The sequence below is a fragment of the Boleophthalmus pectinirostris genome, unplaced genomic scaffold (genome assembly GCF_026225935.1).
Source record: "Boleophthalmus pectinirostris isolate CB_2022bp ecotype Guang Dong unplaced genomic scaffold, ASM2622593v1 HiC_scaffold_23, whole genome shotgun sequence".
NCBI lineage: Eukaryota > Metazoa > Chordata > Actinopteri > Gobiiformes > Gobiidae > Boleophthalmus > Boleophthalmus pectinirostris.
Genome location: NW_026571207.1, coordinates 35,483,978 through 35,506,132, shown reverse-complemented (window position 1 = coordinate 35,506,132; position 22,155 = coordinate 35,483,978). Strand labels below are relative to the sequence as shown.

Below are 22,155 nucleotides of genomic sequence, written 5' to 3'. Positions count from 1 at the left end.
TAGTTGTGTAATAATTCTGCATATTAACAGCTGTCCAATAATTATGCACACACAGATTTTGTCCCTGTTCTGCTCCAGTCATTTGTTCCACACACCGTACGTCTGTATAATACATATCACTATAAATGATAAATTACTACTGTTGTTATTATTATTACAGCCCAATGACCATGGGCACTACTGATACCTTCCAGGCCTTCTCTACCTCTTCTTTGAGCCCCTGGTCTTTCTCTAGTTTCCCGCATTCCTTTTTCCTATAATGTTCTGTTATTTATTCATCACTATGTCTGGTTGGTTTGCCATTTATAATGATAGACATAAACATCTGAAAGAGCGGTCAAGTCAGACTTACTCAAAATGGGAAGAGTAACCACAACGTTTACTCAAATAGGACTAGGCCTACTGTAACGCTACTATAATAATAAAAAAAATAAAAAAAACTCAAGTAGGAGTAAAAGTGCTAGAAAAGTACTCTGAAAAATACAATTTATGTAAAAAGTTACTCAAGTATAAGAGCAGCCTACCCATCTCTACACACCAGTGTGTTTCAGTACTACATGGCTTAGACCAGACCTGGGCATTGTCCAGCTCCAGAGCCACATACTCTGACTGACATGGTTGACTCTGACTGGCCCCTTTAAGATAATTTGGAATTACAAAATAAACATTTTATAATTTTATCTCACGCATGGTCTAAAGCTGCATTGCTTTTATTATTTTGTTTAAATGACATTTTTTGTAAGATTGTCTCACTTTTTCATTGCTTAGTCATAACATATACCAGCTTGAGAAAACAATTATATTTACTGCTTTTTTATATAAAGAAATACAATTAATATTACGCAGAATTGAGTTAAGCATTTAGGCCAGGTGTCCTGCAATATTTTCTCATGTGGCCCATGGAAAAAAGAATTGCCCAGCCCTTAAACGCACAGTATACTAATAGTGGATGAAGTGCAGTACACTAGCGTAGCTTACAACCGTCTGCACGAGTGAATCAAGTATTTCTTCATTTCGATCCTACTATGTGCTGGCTGGCTGCCTCCGCCTGGGTCGGCTCCACCTGAGGGGCAGGACGGTGGACGGGGCTGGGACTCTGGAGGCCCGTGTCCCCGTGACGTGTCTCTGTGATCGCGTCCTACGGAAACCAACGAGAGAGAGGGGCAGAGAAGACAAGATGGCGGAGTGAATGGGTTGCGCCGTACTTTTTGCAGCGACCCTTTACTTCACTACGTAGGATCGAAGGAAGAAATCACAAAAATCGGATACATCATCGGAGAGGACGAAAACGGGCGCGGAGAAGGGGCATATTTTTGTAGTCTGGTCCGATCGACAGCGTTAGCTCAATGCTAACACCAGCTAGCACTACTCCGATTAGCCGCTGCTACTCCGAGCTGGTTTTGGGTGGTTTCAGAGGGCCTCTGCTTGGGACGACCCGGAGCTTGGCTTATTTATTATAAAACGTAGGTAACTGGTTAATATGTACCGCAACAATAATAAGTAACGAAACCACATACGCGATTGTTGATCAGCCTTGGTTCTTCGTTGGCCCTAAGTGTTCGTGTGTCACCAGGTCTGGAGTTTCGGGGAAGCAGCTGGCTCCATACGTTCTATGTTTGACCGACACTTGAGATCGCTTGGGAAACATTTTCTATCGTGAAATCGGTGGAGATTGACACTATCAGGGGACATTATGGCGAGTAGCAGTGGTTCTAAAGCCGAGTTCATCGTCGGTGGTAAATACAAGCTTGTAAGGAAAATCGGATCGGGATCTTTCGGTGATATATATCTGGCCATCAACATCACAAATGGAGAGGTAAAGTATTATTGTGCTCTTATTATTTCTACTCCAGTATTGTCTAACTCAGGATGCCGTTTATGTAAACCCACATTTCTCTTATCATTTCTTTTCACAGGAGGTAGCAGTAAAATTGGAATCACAGAAAGCCAGGCATCCACAGTTGCTATATGAAAGCAAACTGTACAAAATCTTACAAGGAGGTGTTGGGATCCCACATATAAGGTAAACTGAAACTGCAGACTTGAGTAGGCAAACGTTTGGACCTGTTCTGGTCAAATCAATCCATGCTAATAATTGTGCTACAGCCTACCAGGCTACAGCTTCTGGCCTAAGGCCTAATCAGGCCGAGCTGTGCCGTGTTTGCACGACGTCGTCATGTCTCACACATAATGTCCTTTTTGTGTACGTTCTGAAATCGTAACACAATGCCTTTTGAAATATTTGTCAAGATATACAAACGTGTTAACAAGTGCGAATGGTGTAGTTAAGAAAAGGCGACTGCGGCTTGGAAATGGCCGCTCGTCTTTTGTTTGTGTTAGCTCCCAATATGTCTTCCTCTAGTGCTGTAAAATGGCGGCGAGGCTCAGTGGTAAAAACAACCTCCGAGAGACATGGTGCAACTTTCCATACAGCTCCTGACTGATCTAAGCTGATACTCTGACGAGACACGCTATTTGTTTATGAAAGCTGGGCATTTATATCTCGAAAATAGCAAAGCTTGATGCCCGTTGTTTTTCTTCACTTCCTCCTTTTATTGCGAGGGTGGATCTGTTTTCATTGGGCTACAGCGCAGTCAGATTGTGCTACAAGTTTGTTGTTTTGACTCTATATGTGGTGTTTTACAACAAAGCACGAAAGTTAAACATACCTTTTTGAATGAGAATAAATGGCCGAGTTTCATTGAAATGAGCACCATATATGTCACACAGCCGGAAACGTAATTGATGCTGTCATAAGTCAATAAATTAATAATTGATCATTTGCCTAGTGACAATACACCACCGCTTGATCCCTAAAACCTCCTAAAATGGCCTACGTTGACATGCAGTACAAATGTGCATTAAAAACATGTGTGAACAAGTTCCCCAGAGTAACCAGAGCAGATCAGGGGGCCGTGTTCAGATCTCACCAGAGCCTTTGTCAGGATTACCATTCTGAAGGATTATCTTGTACTGCGCTTGTTTTGTATTAGGTGGGTTGTATGCTGTTCAATGTTTGCAAGCTGCAAAAAATAGTAGTTGTTGGTGGCAAGCCCTGATATTGAGTTAGTCCTTATTTGTGCCATATCACAGCTTTCCTCCACAAGACACCCAAGATCATGTCTCAATGTCCTGAGATGATGTAGGCTTTGAGAAATCTAGGATTCTGTATACAAGGTCCTGTTTATTTTGTAGCCTCTTTGGTTTTACTATTCCCAAGATTGTGGCGTCAATGGTAGAAATACAGAGGTGTCTCGTTTGTCAATAAATGTTCAGAATGAGTCAAGTGATTGTTTTTACCCTCAGATTGGGTTAATTACAACTGTATGCTTACCTGATGTAGATTCATAGATTTGATAGCTAAAGACAGAGAGAGAACCATACATAGATTTCAATAGAAGTTACATTTGCACTATCAGCCTTTATTGAATACACTTCTTAATTTAACCAAACCTAATAGTAGGCAGGTCTGGTAGGAATGGAACAATAACCAAAATATTGTGCTATTTTATTGTCAAAAGTCTGTCACAATTATCACAATTAAATATAGAGAACTACATGTACCATAATCCACTTCCATGCAGACAAAATGAAGAACTATATAATTTTTTTTTTTTTTTTATCTTAATTCTTGTCATGATGACAGTAATAATTTGCACTGATGTCTGTAACCTGGCTACAATTTTGTTAGCCTCTCAAATATTGCATATCATACTGTGAGATGTATATCGTGATAAAATTGTACTGTGAGAGTTGGACATCTTTACATCTCTAGACTGTGGCTAGGCTCTCCTGACTACATGATCACAATAAAGCAAATGAAGGTTTTATCTATGACCCTCTGCTGACGAGCATGCACGTGTCTCAATGCATGGATATCAAATATGTTTATTCATAGGGAACCATCCGAAAGGTCGTGCTTTACTACTTTCACCTAAGGCTGGACGATTAATTGAATTTTGATCGTGATTTCGATTTGTGTGTCAAACAACCTCCAAACTCATATAATTGAGTAGAAGCTTAACAAAGTGTATTTTAGAATATTTTTATATAAGTATATTAATTGTATTTTTTTAAATGTAGAGATTTTATTTTGGAAACATTTCTGTTTTTCTATGCCTTATTTCATGTTCAAAGTATATTTTATTCATTTTATTTTTTATACATTGCAAAACTGCCCTAAAGTACATATTTGCAGCTTATATTTGTTTTCAATTTGAACATTTGCCTAAATTATCAATAACGTGTTTTTGAGAGAAAAATGCTGAATGAATGCATTGTGTAACTAAAAATAATTGTGATAATGATTTTTTTCCCCATAATCGAGCAGCCCTACTTTCACTGCTGTCCTGTGTGTAACTCCATAGTGACAGCAGTGCCACAGCACCATCATTCAGATGGATGCATGTAACATTTTTGCCGTGTGTTGTGCCCTCCACTCAAACCACCACGTACGTGGGACATGAAAACATCCAAAGCATGTCCCCTTCCCAGTGATTACTTAGCACAGCTATTTGAGCTGCATTGAATATGTTAGTCTGTTCACCCGACTGACAGGGCACTCGTTAATGTGGCTGGGTATCAATAAGAAGTTGCCGATACATGCCTTGATGCATAGGCCATGATACGACAAATATCTTGATACAGCTACTAAAAGTCTTTATTAAACCACTATATCAATACACCATAGCAATACTTTATCATCGACTTAAACTAGATAATATATCAATATTTCAATATTTATACCACTACTTGCTTAGCGCTTTTTCTTTCTCTCTAGTTCCTTTCTGTCTAGCTCCTTTATTTTCCCATCTTATCCATATATTTACATTGGCATTTTGGATTTTTGGATGGAAGTTTTGGATTGGGAAAACCTATTTGTGTATTTGAATACCAATAGAGTTGGTGATGTAAATTTGTTGGAATGATAAATGAATTGTCTACATGTAGATTTTGAAGTAGCATTTAACCATGATGCCTGTTATTCATTCAGCGGGAGCACTTGAATGTGTGTCTTATTTGCCTGAGCTCTGTAAATGGCCTCTGTTTAGAACTGAAAAGATTTCCCTCCTCAGCTACATGTTGGAGCAGGGACAAGAAGCTAAACACGTCAAGCTGCAGCCAGTTTCTGCTCCCCACTGAGACTTGGCTGCATAGTGCCAGTGATACTGCATGTGTGTGTTACTGTCTGTGCTCTCCTCCTGTCTGAGCCTGTCCAACCTGCTCTTCCTGTTGCCACACCTCTCTTCAGTGCCTTCAGGGTTGTTCCGGCTTGCTCCTGCTGACTCAACCTGACACAGTGTTCAAGCACAACCAGAATGATTGGTGTAGCTAGTTTCAAGTAAAAGGGATCAACTCTAAATAACTCTTAAAATTTCAAACTCTTTTTCAGTACTATACTCTATTGTCATTGTGGCATCAGAGTCAATGTAAACACTTGTTTACAAAATAGAAGTGACTCTCAACTTTAAATCATAGTACTTTCTTTTATATTACCATGTGGCCTTGTATCTGTGTAATCCTTTTGTGGTCTAGGTAGGTTTCATAGTGGTCCGTGGGCATATACCAGTATGTGCTTTTCTGATACAGCTTCAGACCATTCTAAAGACATTCAGGAAAGGTACATTTTTGTCTTGTGAAAATGGCTTTTTCGATACCAGTACTTCAATGATACCTGTTTTTTTGATACCAGTTCCTGAACAATTCTTTTTTGAGTGCCTATATTTTTTATGTAAATTATAATGGCCTATATTATTAAGAAAATACATTTCAGTCCTTTGAACTACTTCGTGTAAATTCATATTTTAAAACATAGTGAGCTACCATACGATGTTCAGTTATATTCCAAAATATAGCCACAATTGGCAAAGATCGTGCCCCACAAAATGCTGTGCCCTGCAAACACCGCGCCCCACACTAATCCCAACTATGACTCTAACCCCTAGCCCCAACCCTAACAGGATGGCATTGGTGTCATAGTATTTTTTCCTTGTCTTGTCGTGATCTACTTTTGTGTCAGTTTTCATGATTGTTTTTTTGCCCTAATTCCGCCCAATAGGAGCATTGCTCTGCGATACTAATAGGCCTTTCGCCAGCTTCGGGCTTAACACATGCGCGTGCAAATGAAACAGAGCGCATAGTTGATTCTTATTTGGAGTCATGTGCGCTTCAGTTTATATCAAAAACAACTGCACGGAGCACGTTGTGTTTGTTTTGATAAATAACTACACATCTACAGCATGGTTACCTGAAAGGAGGAGGAGGATTATGGAGAACTTTACAAAGACTCTTTCGGCTGCATCTTTACGCACATGCTGTCCAAAATGGATATTTACCGGGACCTAGGAAAAGGGGGAATTTGGTGGAGTTTTGGTTCATATTATCTGTTTGGCTTCAACTTATCACGTTTGGCTGCATCTGTACGCAGACGCACGCTCCACACTGGATATTACCCTACTTAATTGGGAATTACGCGTTTACCGGGACTGAGTAGAATATTGGAGGAGTTTGGCTTCAACTTAACAAGCACACTGCAGACTGTGCCTAGTTGTGGATTTATTATTACGCACTTTGACTTTGAGACACTGTAAAAGCCGACACTTTAGACTTGATGTGTTTTCGAGTGGATATAAGTTTCACGCTGCTCTTGTGTTTTACCGGCAAGATGATACACTGCACTTTGTTTGAACATGTAATGTGTTAAATGTGCTGTTTGTACCATCATTTGTTCAGGGAGCAGTCGTGATGCATGAGCACTTGTGCTGCTGTTGAATCTTAGCAGTATATTTATTGTCTTTTTGACACGGGCATTCAAAGCCAAGGAACTGAAAGGTGGCTCTGAATGTTTTTGGTACCAGTACTAACTGGACCTTTTCGTTCAGTTCCTACTCGGAACAGAGTTTTGGTATCAATACCTGCTCAAATGAGTATTTACTTTCTATACTAGTTTTAGTATTGATTAGTATTTAATTTTCTAGACATTTGACAACCCTAGTGACCGCACAAACACTAACATCTTATTGTTTGATGAGTTTAGTGGAATGTTGATATGTGGTCAATCAAGGCAAAGGCACAATGAATAATTGTGATAGATGTCACAGTATGATTGATCTTTTAAGTAATTGTGATATTTCAGATTAGTGGTTTGCAAAAATATTGAAATTTTGTTTTATATAATTTAATTTCATGGTGCAGTAACGATATTCAAATGTCTCTGTATGATACTTTCATGATGTGCATCAATACGGTGTTATATTTGTTGCAATAGTCTGTGAAGTGCTAACAAAATAGTGAATATGCTACTTGTCCTTTTAAAATGCCTTGACAATCTTAAAAGATTTAAAAGTGCTTAACAGCATTTTTTTCCTGTAGTCTGTGCTGAAACAGAACAAAGGATCATGGTTTATTTAGATCTGGTTTCTGTAGCTATTGCTACACCAAAACTGTTAAAGCAATGAAACTTATAATTTCGATATATATTATGACAGTCCATCTTATTATTTTGAGACTTTTGACGATACAATATGATAGTTTTAGTATCACAGCCATGATTTAGATTTAGATTTATTTTATACTGAATTGCATAGAAATTATTTGAAATGTCATTGTATTGAATTGTAACAAATTCAAAGTGCACTGTATCAAGATTCATATTGTGGCCTATGTATCAAGGTATGTATTGTTTCAGCAATGTTTTATTGGTACCCAGCCTTGTTTACAAGTTAAAAGTGTGCTTTTAAAACATGTAGCTACTACTAAAGTGTTAAATTGTACTGTTTGTTATTGTGTAAGTGGCTTAAACATGCCTTCAATTGTATATATTTTTTCACTATTTGTGCCTCCCAGAAGGGAGGCGGCACAAATAACACAGGTCCACTCACCCAGCCTTACTCAGTTCTGCTTAGCTCATCTCTGCAGCTTTAGGAAGAGCAAAAACGACAGGGGAGGTGAAGTCCACCTGCTTGATCTGAAGTGATTGAAGGGAAAAGCCTGTGTTCACGGTGGTTTATTCTAACTTTTTAATTTGTATCAATTATTTCTTGGATACAATATGTCTTACATTTGTGTTTATGCTTTCTGAGCTTGCAAAGCCTTTGAATATGCGGCTCTGTTGTCTGTTCTATTCATTGTTGGTAAGCTACTTCAGTAACCACTGCATTTAGTTAAAAGTACACGTAGTAGTATTGGCACATGATTGCCTTCACTCATCTGCATAGTACTCTGTAGCCCAGTTAAACATTCTGTGATAGAATTCAACTGCACAAATCATTATGTTACATAATAGGCTATTATATTTGCTTTGAAAACCATGTTAGCTAGATTCAAGAGTCCCATTAGCCTCATGTTGAAGATGTTGTCTGTATCTGCTAAAATGAACAGTGATGCTGTGTTGCGGTCAAATGGAGCAGCTTTGATAGTCTGAATGGTTTTAAAATGGCTGAGAGTTTTCGGTTGTGTAATCCATAATGGGGTAGTTCCACATTTGATAATAACTAACATGTAGAATTTTTCATAACACAAGTTTTGTATTTCTGTTTCCATTAAGTAACAACATGTGTATGTTTGTCTCTCCAGGTGGTATGGACAGGAGAAGGACTACAATGTTCTAGTTATGGACCTACTGGGACCCAGTCTTGAGGACCTTTTCAACTTCTGCTCTCGACGCTTTACCATGAAGACAGTGCTTATGCTGGCAGATCAGGTAATTTATTGAGCGCAAATTTATCAAATAAATGTATTATATTTCAAATGATAATTTTGGTTTATCATAATCAACCTGAATGGAATTGAGCTTCAAATAGTGCTGTGTTCTACACACTGGCATGTGAGAAGATTAATCCCATGTTTTCCTGTGTTCAGATGATCAGCAGAATCGAGTATGTGCATACAAAAAACTTCATCCACAGAGATATCAAACCAGACAACTTTCTTATGGGCATCGGCCGTCACTGTAACAAGGTGAGTGTCACACTGTATTTGGAAAAATGCAACCAACCACTAAAGACGTGTACTGCGATCTAGCTAGGGATGAGGCCATACTCTGAAATAAGGTATACTGCCACTGTATAAAGCCACCATATGGCTTTGGTTAAGCAGTGCTTTAGCATACCATAGTATTCATGAATATGTATACATTTTACCACAATTAATGTTGCATCACAAATAAAGCAAAAAACCGGGAAGGACCTTCTCAAAAGACCTTCTCAAGCCACATGCCTATCCTAAATATACATACTATATCACTGTAGGCTACCTGTCTTGCCCTAATTTGAACAAATCTGTGCATGTCATAACGGAGATATAACATGAGATACAACCACTTAAAAAAAACAAACAAACCTTAAAATAATCCTAATATTGATTGAGTTGCCTATTTCTTTACAAACACATAAGATTCATTCTAATAAAAATGCTGAACTTGAATGCTTTTGTTTGGACTTGAAAAAGAGTAGGAACAGAATAGAAATTGTAAATGACTAAACAGTGTCTTGAACCTGGGCTACTCGCACCACATCTTACAAGACTGAAGCTCAACTCCTCAATGAAACTCCTTGACTTGGTTGTTTAAATAATCGTCCTGCAAGTAATTTGTGAATAGTGTCTCAAGACTGGTCCTATAATGAAGAACATCTTCTTATGACTTACTACTTAACTTGTATTAAAGGCTCATGTAAACGGCTGTATATGATTTGACAATTTGGTTTCAATTTCTAGTCCATAATTCTGAAGTGGATGTGCAGCCACAGATGTGCCCCGGTAGAGGCAGAGCGTGAGGGGCTAGCCTTACCTCGGTTCTGTTCAAACGCCATTTAATGTCAGATTAACTCACTTAAACGTGCTCTATCGTGAACAAGAGTCTTGGTCCTGACCATAAGAAGAGAAAGCACTTGAAAAAAAGAGGAGAAATTAATGGGATAGTAAGGCTACTTTTAATCATCTATGCTCTTTGGTTTGCTTTGCTTTGCCATGTTCTAACTTCAGCCACAACTTTTGAAAGATAAAAAGCCTAAGCCCCTTTTTATTGTAAATAGGCTAGTAAGGCTAGGCTAGTATTGTTTAGCTTTGGATAGATTTTAGATTTTTTAAATTTATATTTGTTTATAATTTCTGACTGACAAATATATATTTATGTTTATTCATGGCAATATGGCATGAATTGTGACAGTAATTGAGCAGACCTATTACTTTAGTGAATTTTAATTATTAAAAAACACTCGTAAGAGCTTTTAACTATGCTATGATTTCCCATTAACTCAAAGTTGTACTTTGAGTGGTCAGTGCATATTGTTGTTTTTGAGGCGATTTTGATCTAGAGCATTTTATATGTCTTCTAAATGTATAGAAAAAAACGCAAGGTAACACTTTAAAATAGTTATCGTGATGAAAGACCAAATTCATTCTCAGAAACTACCTTGTGTTATGTTAAAGAGGGGTGTAGTTGGAATGGAATAGCTAGACAGTACAATAACATGCATTGAGCATAGACAGTATATGTAAATGGACATAACTAGCCGCTGCATTCCAAATAGGAAATATTTTTATAGATTGAACGTAATTATGTTCTAATTTTAAATTCTCTTTTAAAATATACTTTTATTGTCTGTCCTGTTCTAACTGCACAAATGTGCTCTGAATTTTACATGGACTAACACGCACACAGCACCACCTTATTTCCCATTCCCGCTGCACAGCACATGCTTTTGCTTGTGTAGTGACTTCTCTGCTCACCTGGGCGGAGGAGGATTATTGCCAAGATTTGATCATATTTTCCATTTGGCTGCACACTGGGTATAATGAATGACACTGAATGCACTTGGGGATTCCGCGTTTACCTGGAGTGAAAAGGGATGCACTGATGGTGCTTTTTCCAGTATGAGTACAAGTACTTCATTTTGAATACTCGTTGTTAACGAGTACTGATACCAGAGATGATTTTTACAGACAAAATAATTAACTACCATGAATGTTTTTTTGAGTTGACGTGCGCAGCCCTAATAAATAGTCATGGAAATAATGAAAATCCATTGTGAATAAAAAAGTGTGTCCAGTGGGGTAGTGCAAAGTGCAGCTCTGGACACTGGACACTGGTCACTGCGTATTTACGCTGTGCTTTGGTTGAGCACATGTGGGCCTGTGTTAAAACGGGAGTGCTGCTTGTGCAGTGCACAGTGCTGACACTGTGCTGCCGTTTTGTCTCTGCTGTGTTTTTTTTTTTTTTTTGCTCATTGATGAAGATATTAAAAGTCACGGTAACAAAGGTGCAAAATACATAATTAACCAACAAGCCCGGTGTCTTTATCATTTTAAACCACAGGGCAATGTGTGAAATAGTGACAATAAAGAGTGCTGGAGATTTCATTGTGAATCATAATGCACAAATACAAATCGATGAAGCAAATTTCTTTCCTCTTGTGAGAAGCTCAGCAGCACAATCTTAAAACATACAGAAGTCTGACCAACCACTCCCCTCTACATTCTGTTCAAATTCTGGAACCATTCACATTTTAAATGAGCCAACTAGGGCCCAACCAATATGGATTTTTTTGGGGGGGTCCGGTATGATACCGATAAACGGCTTTGGAGGTGCCAATAGCCGATATATTTAGTGACAAAAACATTTACTGTAAATCTTCAACTGATTATAAAACTTAGGTTTGGTTTTATTGGATTTTAAATTTAGTTTATTTAGGCAACATTTACTGTTATTTTGCCTCTTTATGGTCCAACATTAGCCTTTAGTGGCTATTGTAAATACGTGCACGCCACAGTAATTAATTATATGCGTAAATGTGGACCATTCACACCTGTATTCACAGCTCATTTACATAGCACTGCATATCCAGTAATGTGTACAGACACTGTAGTCACTTTACACTAGGCCAATGCAAGAAACAACTAGCTCACAGCAGCTAAGCTCTAACCAATGAGAACGAAAAGTAGCTCCAAAACCAACACATTTGCAACTCCACATACAGGCACCTCTCAGATCACAGTTCTTCACAAATAAGTGTCCTTTTAATCCTGACTCAAATCAATCATTTATGTAGATTTTCTTTTCTGTGTGTAAGCAGCCGTGTTTGTTTTTGACACGAATGGAGCATGCGTCTCACTGATTGGTTAATCCGCCTGTCAATCACGTCCTCTGAAATCGTCTTGTCAAGTTTTGTCAAAGTGTGTGGTTCTGGCTGGCCAGGTAACAAAAGAGCGCATACAGACAGCCAAGAAGTACTGTACTAGTGTTTTAAAACAATGTAATGATATTAACGGCTCTCTCTGCTGATTGGCTTTCTATTCAAGACATCAAAAGCACTGTTTGATACTCTACTGTGTTGTGCCCATGTTTGCAAATCAGTTTAACTATTGAAAAACACCTGAACATGTGTAAGGTGTGAAGGGGAATACAGATTTTTACTGAACTTTAAGAAAATGTCTTTCAATTTAAATACATTTTCTCTCAGAGTTTAAAATGACAATGATAAGGTGGGTATTTTAAAGTTTTCTGATACTTAATTTTTGCAAAAGTGAAAAACTGTCCCAACTGAAATAATCGTGTAATTTTGAAAGTACTATATTGACATGGCAACACACACACGTTAACTACAGAACCCCTGTCCACTCATGTCCACAAGTATCTTGAAGGCAGGTCACATGGCTTAATCTTTCTTTGACTTGATGTATATCCACATACCATGTAGAGACAGCCTCTGCCTTGTCTTTTAGGGATTCTTAACTAGTGTTTGGTAGCTTTAAGGGACAGATGGAACCTGAGAAGTCTAGCTACCTTCTGTGCACTTAGCCGCATCATCTATCCACACCCTCTGTAGATTCTCTCCTCGACTCCAATCACAGTGATGCCGCAAACAGTTGCTTTAGTGGTGCAGAGTGTGGGTAGACAGCCTGGGTCCTAGTACGTGTGCATGTACATGTGCGCACGTACGTACACTTGTACGTACGTGTACAGGTACAGCTGGACTCAGTGACTGGGTGTGAGCTGAGGCTGCTGTTTGACCCCTGCCCCTCTACTGTCTGTCTAGTGTTTAGACTCGTCAGTGGGGAAGAGGAAAAGAAGCGTGGCTGTTAGCTCTTCTCAGGAGCCATCTTTCTCAGGATTAAACCAGGTGTGACCTTTACCACCACACCAGCTGCCTCTTTGCAGCTGTCGCTTTGCAATCATACCTAACACACTGGCCCTGTGACCATTCTGCTCTGAAAACACTACGCTTATACAGGACAGCTCCTGTCGCCCATGTGATGTTTGGCCTGAGATGAGTCCAGTTCTAGCATTCTTGCAGACTATTGTATAATATGTGTCCGCATGTGGTTAGTGTGATTAAGCTATATTAGGGCTTATGGCAGGGACTAAAGTAGCAACAAGTTGTATGGGTTTACACACAACTGCACTTGAAACATTCTCTAAATCACTTCTTCCATAAATACCATTTAATTAATAATAAGGTGAAATTGAATGATAAGAGACTGTTCTCAGGCAAATGTCTCCACTGTCACATGCTTTCAGAAAATGGCTGCTGCTTTCTGTGCTTGTGCTCTCAGTCATCGACTTTAATTTGCGGCTTAAGTCGTAGCATACTAACTGAGCTGTGCCTTTGACTTTGTGGTGCATAACGACTCTGGCCCGTCTGTCCACTCAGTGCTGGTATGGTCACATTTGGTTGTTAAAGCTGGAGTCTGTTGTTGGGCTCCATCTTTAATGATGTCACTAGATTGATGTAAATAAAGCGACACACAGTGTCAGTTCATAGCCCAGCTTGTGTATGCGGCCGTTTAGAGCTTGTGTATAAAGCTGTTCATGTTGGTCTGGTAGGGACAGTCCTAACTAAGCCGTGTGCCAGGTTAGCTCTCAGGGCTCACTTTACATCTGTGACATGCACTCGAAGGTATTCCACCCCACAACAGCCTCCTACTACCTCCTAACTATATGCCACGCTAACACAGGTAGATTTTGGCAGTGTTAGAAAAGTGTTAGAAAAGTGCAAATGCTAACATGAACATGAACTTAATGATTCAGTTTAACAAATGGTAACTGTTTGGCAGATGTTCACAGGCACACACTCAAACTCTTTCTGCTCTGTTCCCTCAGTTATTCCTTATCGACTTTGGCTTGGCAAAGAAGTACAGAGACAACCGGACGCGGCAGCACATCCCGTACAGAGAAGACAAGAATCTGACCGGCACGGCTCGTTACGCCTCCATCAACGCACACCTGGGCATCGAGCAGAGGTCCGCACATTTGAACTTGTGCCAGGTTTTGGGTGCTGTGGCAGAGTGGTTAACATGTTGTCTTTTTCTAGCCGGCGCGATGACATGGAGTCTCTAGGATATGTGCTCATGTACTTTAACAGAACCAGCCTGCCCTGGCAAGGGCTGAAGGTACAGATCACTAATGCACCAAACTTGCAGTCTTGTGAAAACTAGATAGATATTAATCCAAAAAATATATTTGTTTTTATGTAGCTAACCAGACTAATGGAATCTATTATGCTACATTCTGGGATTTCCCATCAAGCCATTGGCAGTAGTTTCTTTGATTGAAGGGGCAAACAAACTGCCAGGCATTATAATGTGAATGCATTCTTGTTAGGCTGCCACTAAGAAGCAGAAGTATGAGAAGATCTCAGAGAAGAAGATGTCCACACCTGTTGAGGTTCTGTGTAAGGTACGTGACCATGACCTTATGACCTTTTCATCGCTTTAGGAAAAAAAAAAAGTAAAACGATTGGGAAATGTCAAATGGGCAAAGAAGTATGCTCGAGACAAATGTCTCTTTTTTTCTAACTAATTAGCTAACTCAAAGCATAGCTAGACTGGATCTGCTGTTATGTCTCACTGGCATTAAATTGGTCAGTGTCACGTAAAACGATACACAGATAAAATATTTTCTGTCACTTAAGCTGCAGTCAAATACAGATACTTTTGACCATGGCTCCTATAGGTCAAGTTGAGTATACGCTTATAATTGATGATACTAAATTATGATTTAGGCCTATATGACAAAGTAAAAGCTAAAGCAATAGTTAATTTAAATACTTAAAAGTTAAATAGACCTACTTATTTAGATGTCTAGTACAGTATGAACATTAGCTGAAATGTGTCATTAAAATAAATAAATAAAATGACAGTTTCATACTAAGGCTTGAAGGAAAGTGAGACAGTTCAGACTGGGGTTCGAGAATGTCCACAGAAAGTTCTTTTAGAGCCGTGTTTCAAGACCAATGTCTATATGGGCTTGACACTGCTGTTTCTATGCAGGGCTTCCCCGCAGAGTTTGCCATGTATCTGAACTACTGCCGCGGACTGCGCTTCGAAGAGGCCCCTGACTATATGTACCTGCGCCAACTCTTCCGCATTCTCTTCAGGTAAGCATACAAACTACCTGCGCTGGTCAAAACCCTTTACATATGAATGCCGTTTGTGTGTGCTGGCCAGGTATTGGCGCTAAATGAGAAATGAGCAGACTCTTCAGCAACTAGGTGAATAGTCAAAACACAGTAGAAAATCTAGTTTTAAGTGCTAAGTACCCATCATAATAGCTTTTTAAATAAACCAATGTAGGAATACTAAATGTTTTGAAGCTGGAATTGCATTATGTTCCTTACTTTTGCCTCCATTTCAGAAATAAGAGTCTTACTTCTGTACAAACTTTCTAAACATACTGTTTGTCCTGGCAGAGATGATACTGAACTCAATTTAATATGGATGGACTCAGGATTTGAAGAGATAATAACAGGAGAAAAGAGAATTACCTAATCTACCACAGAAATGAACGTGCCCTCCAGCTCAAATACATGGGCTTAATTATCAACATATTGAGATTAATATGGAAGCTTTTGTGTTATGTCTTCCAATTTGAAAATGTTTAAGTTTAAATAAAAATCACATGCATTTACAGCACTTATTTGAGGATGTCTAGACCCCATGTTGTAAAAGCGGGGGAAATCCTTTTTTCCATGTTTCTGATTTAGTGGCTGAACCTGTGTACATGGGAATGCTTGTCACAAACATGATGGTTTCTCCAGATTTGATATGAATAATTTAAACGACAAATTGTGAAGAGGAGCTGAGGAGGTTTGAGAAACAGTTGTAAACTCATCTGTCCACCAAGCAGCGCTGTGCTACCTACTGATGTGCGGTAGTGCACACAGTAGAAATAATTATACTGCATCTTTACAACTTGGGGATTCTTGAATGAAATGTGTAGTTATTGTCTTGCATTACCTTGATTGTTGTTGCAGGACTCTGAACCATCAGTACGACTACACGTTTGACTGGACCATGCTGAAACAGAAAGCTGCCCAGCAAGGGGCCTCCTCAGGGGGCCAAGGCCAGCAGGCACAAACCCCCACAGGCAAGCAAACTGACAAACCCAAGCCTAACATGAAAGGTTAGTAGCAAACAGCCAAGCGACGTTTGAGACATCAAATCATCTACCAGCCACGTAGGACCATAGACATTCAGTGTGCCCTTGCCTATTACTCTATTCCAAGTTTGTTGAAAACCAAAAACAAACAATTGGAGATGCAAAATGCTGCAATAAAAGACTGATTGGCTTGTTTTTTCAAAGTAAAGACGTCCTTGGGGAATTTGACTACTAACTTTGCCACAATGCTCTTCTGTTCCTTTGTTTGGGCTGGTCTTTTCTAGTGTTTCCACACTGACTTAGTGTTAACATGCCAACAACGTGCCCTGTTGTGGACATGTTTTTAGCACACTGCTCTGATTCCACACTTTATTCCCTCTTACTTTGTGATGTCTGTGACTGAGTGGGAGTCTGAGGACTGGCTCTGCCTAAATTGGTGCAACCAGCTGTTTTGATGATATAAAATTCCACTCTGTGCGTCTGTCTGGAACAAGCTATGTACACATGTTTAAGGCAAGGCAAGTTTGTTTGTATAGCACAGTTCGTACACAAAGTAATTCAAAGGGCTTTATTGAAGAAGAAATGCATTAAAACACAATACAAACAAACAAAACATAAATAATCATAAAATAAAAAAGAGAGAAACATTCAATCAGAGAGAAGAGTGCAGAATGAAAACCATTCAGTCATATGCAGAGCCAAACAGAACTGTTTTGGTTGAATCTGAAACTCTGACTCCCTGTGTTTAGTCGTGACTGTGGGCACCAGCAGGACGCCGGTCCCTGAGCTCCTCAGAGTGCGAGATGGTTCATATGACACTAACATGTCAGAGATGTACTTTGGTGTTAGGCCGTGGAGAGACTTGTACACAAGCCGAGCCGCTTTAAAGTCTATTCTCTGAGCCACAGGAGCCAGTGCAGAGACCTGAGCACAGGACGCATGTGCTCGTACCTCCTGGTTTGAGTCAGGACCTGAGCTGCAGTGTTCTGGATGTACTGCAGCTGTCTCACAGTTCGTCTGGAGAGACATTGAGAGGCTGATACAGGAGTCTAACTTACTGGAGACAAACCTATGGATAAGTCTCTCCAGGTCTGATTTAGACAGTTTACTTCTGATTTTTGCTATGTTTTTAGATCATTAAAGGCTGCAGACATTATTGATTTGATGTGGCTGTTAAAGTTCAAGTCTGAGTCCATTATTACCCCGAGATTTCTTGCCTGATTTGAAGGTTTTAGAGAGAGAGACTGGAGGTGACTGCTGACACGGTCTTTTTGTTTCTGTGGACCAAACACTGACTTCAGTCTTGTCTGACATTAGCTGGAGAAAATTGTTTTGCCTCCACACTGATCTGTTGGATGCAGTGGCAGAGTGAGTCCACTGGTCCATAGTCTCCTGCTGCCAGTGAGACATAGATCTGTGTGACGTCTGCAGAGTTGTGGTAGGACACATTATTGCTGTGTATGAACTGGCCTAAAGGCAGCATGTAGGGATTGAACAAACGTTTTCTGTAGAGTAGCTGTGATGGTAGGGTGATGTTAAGGTTAATAGAGGAAGCATTTCACAAGTGTCTCATTCAGCAACTGTGACTCTACAGTGATCATAATGAAATAAAATGATAGGATGTCATAAAATGTCCCCCAGTTAGGACATTTCAGTGTTGTAACGCAAAGTAGAAAGAGCAGTAGAAGTGTAAAATCCAATAAGAGGTACAGTAATAAAACACATTTTGAGGATCATATGGAGCTCCTGCGCTCCCGTGACTAAATTTGACAGGGACGGCATGTTGTTAGTGGTGGATTAGCGGTAATGGATGGCACAAAGTTTGCATTGGGAGTTTTTTGCCATTAAATGAAATTAGACAGTGATTTGTCTTAGAACTAATCAGACTAACCTGGCACAGGTCTGATTTTAAAGTAGTGTATAGATATAGATCAGGTAGATTTTGCCTCGACTTAGACATCACAATATTATACAATATTATAATAACAAAGAGCAAAAATATAAATGGTAATAATAAAGTCCAAAAATAAGTAGTAAAAATGGCAAAAGACGGGTGTCAAAAAGGTATAATTATATAAATGTATATATACAAGTAAAAATAGAATATAGAAAGTAATACAAATATCTCAGCTATAATTCTGCAATGGCTTGACATTTGGTTTACTTTTTCACCTTATCAAAAAGGGTCCCGTGTGTGTGTGTAAATCTGCTTTATTATGAAGCCCTGTACCTATAACAATGACTGATGACTGAAATTGATAAAATAGCAAAAATATGGTGCAAATGTTGTAGCTACATAGCAGCTAAATCACTCATGTCAATGTAATAAACACACAAAAACACTGATTTAACTTAAGTTTTTGAATTTGTTTTGTACAGTCCACATTTCTAAGCAGTCCGTTAACGTTTAACGTATTAACAGTGTTCAGCAAAAAGCATTTGGGATCATATCTCTTCAGTCTACTCTCTCTGCCTCATTAATAGACTATTTAATGCCAATGACAATACACCGACTTTGAGTTTTTGAATCATTAAGTTAAACCAAGAAAAATATCAGTGTAAAAATACATTGATAGATTGATTTATGTATGGTTTTGTTTAGCTGCAGAAATCTACTTCCACCATCAATCTGGAGCTTTGTAAATCCAGTAAAAGATTCAGGCTTTCCTCCTGTTTTTATTAATGCATACATTCCAGTGCAACAATAATTCACAATCTCTGAAACTCTGATAAAGTTTGTTCATTACAGCTGAGGCCATTAGTTTCTATCGGAGTTCTCAGCCAGTCCACCTCCAGTGTGGGGTTCAGAGGTGCCAGTTTGGGGTTCAGTGGGGTTCAGAGGGTTGTGCCTCGTCAATGAGGGGGATGATTTTTTTGTAACTACTCACACATGTGCAACCAGAACCAGTGCAGCTCAGTACTGTACTGTCAGTGCTGCCTAGTATTCACATTAAATTAATTGTTCATTTGAGTAATAACATGAGAAATAACCTTTACATATAGCTCTCTCCCCTCCTCCCACGTCTTGGGTCCACCTTCCCTCTGCTCCCAAAGCAGCAACAGACACAGCTGAGCTAAGGATAAGCTCAGGCTTAAACTCAACCACCTTTTTATTCTAATAAAAAGACGCTCACGTGACGTTGTGCCATTCTGCTCTGCCTCTACTCTTTGAGCTTATTACAGATGAATAATGAGATGGGGCATTGAGGAAAAATTTAGACAAATCTTTTTTAAGTTTATAGCAACTTACATTTTCTCAAACCAGATCTGTTTTACAGATGACCTGCTTCTCGCTTACCCTCTCACTAAAAAAGTATTTCTTAGCTGGTTACATTACAAATAAACATTAAGTATATAAATATATTAACTAGGAAAAATTATGTACATTTATGTCATGCTCCCTTAAGTATTCTTTTAGTTACGGGCTACCCTGCTCCTGGAACAGTTGGTCTGGAGCCCTGGATCAAGAGCCAACATTATGGCCACACCTCTTTGTCAAAACCTGGTCTCATCACATCTCAGAAGCTAAGCTGGGCCTGGACAGTACTTGGATGGGAGACCGCTGGGACCACAGGTTCCACAGTAGAGTGCCAGTGGTAGAAACTGATTATGTGTCCTTGGGCAAGACACTTCACACACTTAAAAGTGCCGAGTGTGGTGGTGGTCAGACTGATAGTAACGCTTCCGTCAGTCTGCCTCAGGACATGTTTATCATTATTATTATTATTATTATTATTATTACTACCTGAATCAGATTTCTTATTTGTAAAGGGACAGTGCATATTAATGAACGCTGAAAATGTAAATATGTAAAGATTATAGCCAGCGTGGCTAATTTCCATCTTCAGTCACTCAGCAGGTTGATGTGAAATCATCTACAGGACAGAGAAAAGTACATAAAACCAGCACACACTATACATACAACACACTCACTATACACACAAATTGATTTCAAACTGTTCATTTGAAGGTCAAAGTCAAGAGTTTAACAGTTAAACCAAGAGTTAAACCAACAACCCCTCATCACTGCCATTTAGGGCTACCTAACAATGTTAGCATCTTTAGCAAAAGCTTATGGAAGCTCAGTGGTTACAGTCAAATGCACAGGAGTGGACGAAGTGCTCAGTTCTGTTACTGAAGTAAAGTACCTCAAAATTAATTGTACAGCTGGGGATGTAGACTTTGTCTATTAGACATTTGATGGTTGTCTAAGGCACCTGTAACAAGCTCTGATATATACACCGGGCACAGCAAACAAAAACAGGATTTTCACATATCCACATACGCCTTATGGCACTACACAAATCCTCTTCTACTGGCCACATTTGATTAGAATTTCATAGGCCAGGGTTTACATATGTCTGTTCTAACTTGGGCTATTCTTTGAGTGACTGCTGTTCTATGTGGGACTGGTGGTTTCTATTGTATGTTCTATGTGGGAATGGTGGGTTCTATTGTATGTTCTATGTGGGATGTGGAACTGGTCTGTTCTGTGTTGCTCATCTGTTCTAACCTGTGCTGTTCAGTTTTGGGTTGGTCTTGTTCTAACCCTTTCATCTCTTTGTAGGTTTTTAGCTCCACAGAGGCGGCTCCATGACCAATGCACCCTCTTCTGGACGAGCAACCAACAGAAAGTCTGTGTCTCTCCTTCCATATTAACTATCTATGTAACGGAAATGTATAGATCTACAGACACCTGTCCGCTGTCTCATCTATATATTCATATGTATATAATAAATCTCTCCAGTCCAGACTGCACACCTGTAGGCCGCCGCTGGACGTGGACCGTAGCCCTGCCCCCATCTGTTCTTCCGCCTGTCTCTGTCCTGTCATTGTAGACTTTTGTAAGGTTTATTTGAACCTCTAATAAGATAGTTGGCTGTTTTTGTTGGGGTTATTTTTATTCTTATTTCTTTTTGGAGGGTGAAAACCAGAAATGTTTTGCTCTCTCCTAATTTTACTTTTATCAAGCAAATGTAAAAGATGTAAAACTTTGAACTGGTTTCCCTTGTTGAGATGATTCAGCCCTGGATGAAATTTGCGAGTTTCAAAAATCACATGTTGGACTTTGTTCTTTTGTTTTGTGCTCATTAGGAGTTTGCCTGTTGATGAACAATGGTCGAGGTAGAATGACGCTCTGGCTCTCTCCCTTTCTCTTTAGAGTTCTGGATTACTATTAAATCTGTTGTAAAACCTCTGAACCTCTCCAAAAAATCCAAATAAAAACATTATACAAGCCAGGTCTTGTAAGTACCGTACGTCTTTGTCCCTCACTTGACTTATAGGTATTTGGGCTGGGCAAGTAAATCGTCAGTGCCTCCTTTAATACTGCTTCATGACCAAACACAGACTCTTGTCCCCACTCACTGCTCCCTTCTTAAGGCTCTGAGTGAGTGATGGCTGGAATTAACATTACAAAATGAAGTATGAAACCTCAGACCAAGCTGGTGCATTTCTTGCATTTAGCAGAATCTTGTGTTTTTAAACGTGCTTTTTGGACTTTAAACAACCACTTGATGATTATTAGTTGGCACATAACTAATTAGCCTTGGTGATGCCTTTGAACCCTTATATTTGAAAGTCTATTTGAAAAATGAAAAAATGTACTTCTGGAACCACAGTGGGCGGTCACTGTTGAGCTCCTTAAAGATACTAACTGCATGAATTGACATGACACAATATGTGACACAATAGTCAGTGTGATCTGGCTCAAAGAAAATGATGCTATTCATTTTTTTTTTGTCACAGCACCTGCCCCTAGACGTTGGTGGAGTCAAGAT

General features: G+C 39.3%; 1 protein-coding gene across 4 annotated transcripts; it reads left to right on the top strand.

The window, feature by feature from the left end:
* The first annotated feature begins 1,127 nt into the window (after positions 1–1,127).
* Positions 1,128–21,633, top strand: csnk1a1 (casein kinase 1, alpha 1). 4 transcript variants are annotated; one of them, XM_055158872.1, is made up of 12 exons: positions 1,128–1,463; positions 1,574–1,816; positions 1,917–2,023; positions 8,575–8,701; positions 8,860–8,958; positions 13,035–13,118; positions 14,099–14,238; positions 14,310–14,388; positions 14,600–14,674; positions 15,268–15,374; positions 16,251–16,399; positions 20,943–21,633. In XM_055158872.1, the coding sequence occupies exons 2-12, from the start codon at positions 1,694–1,696 to the stop codon at positions 20,948–20,950; spliced, it is 1,098 nt and encodes a 365-aa protein (XP_055014847.1). In that variant the 5' UTR covers positions 1,128–1,463; positions 1,574–1,693; the 3' UTR covers positions 20,951–21,633. The 4 variants fall into 4 exon arrangements, with proteins under 4 accessions (XP_055014847.1, XP_055014848.1, XP_055014849.1 ...); XM_055158874.1 differs by having other exon boundaries at positions 1,129–1,463; positions 16,251–16,363; XM_055158873.1 differs by lacking the exon at positions 20,943–21,633 and having other exon boundaries at positions 16,251–16,404.
* Positions 21,634–22,155: the final 522 nt, after the last annotated feature.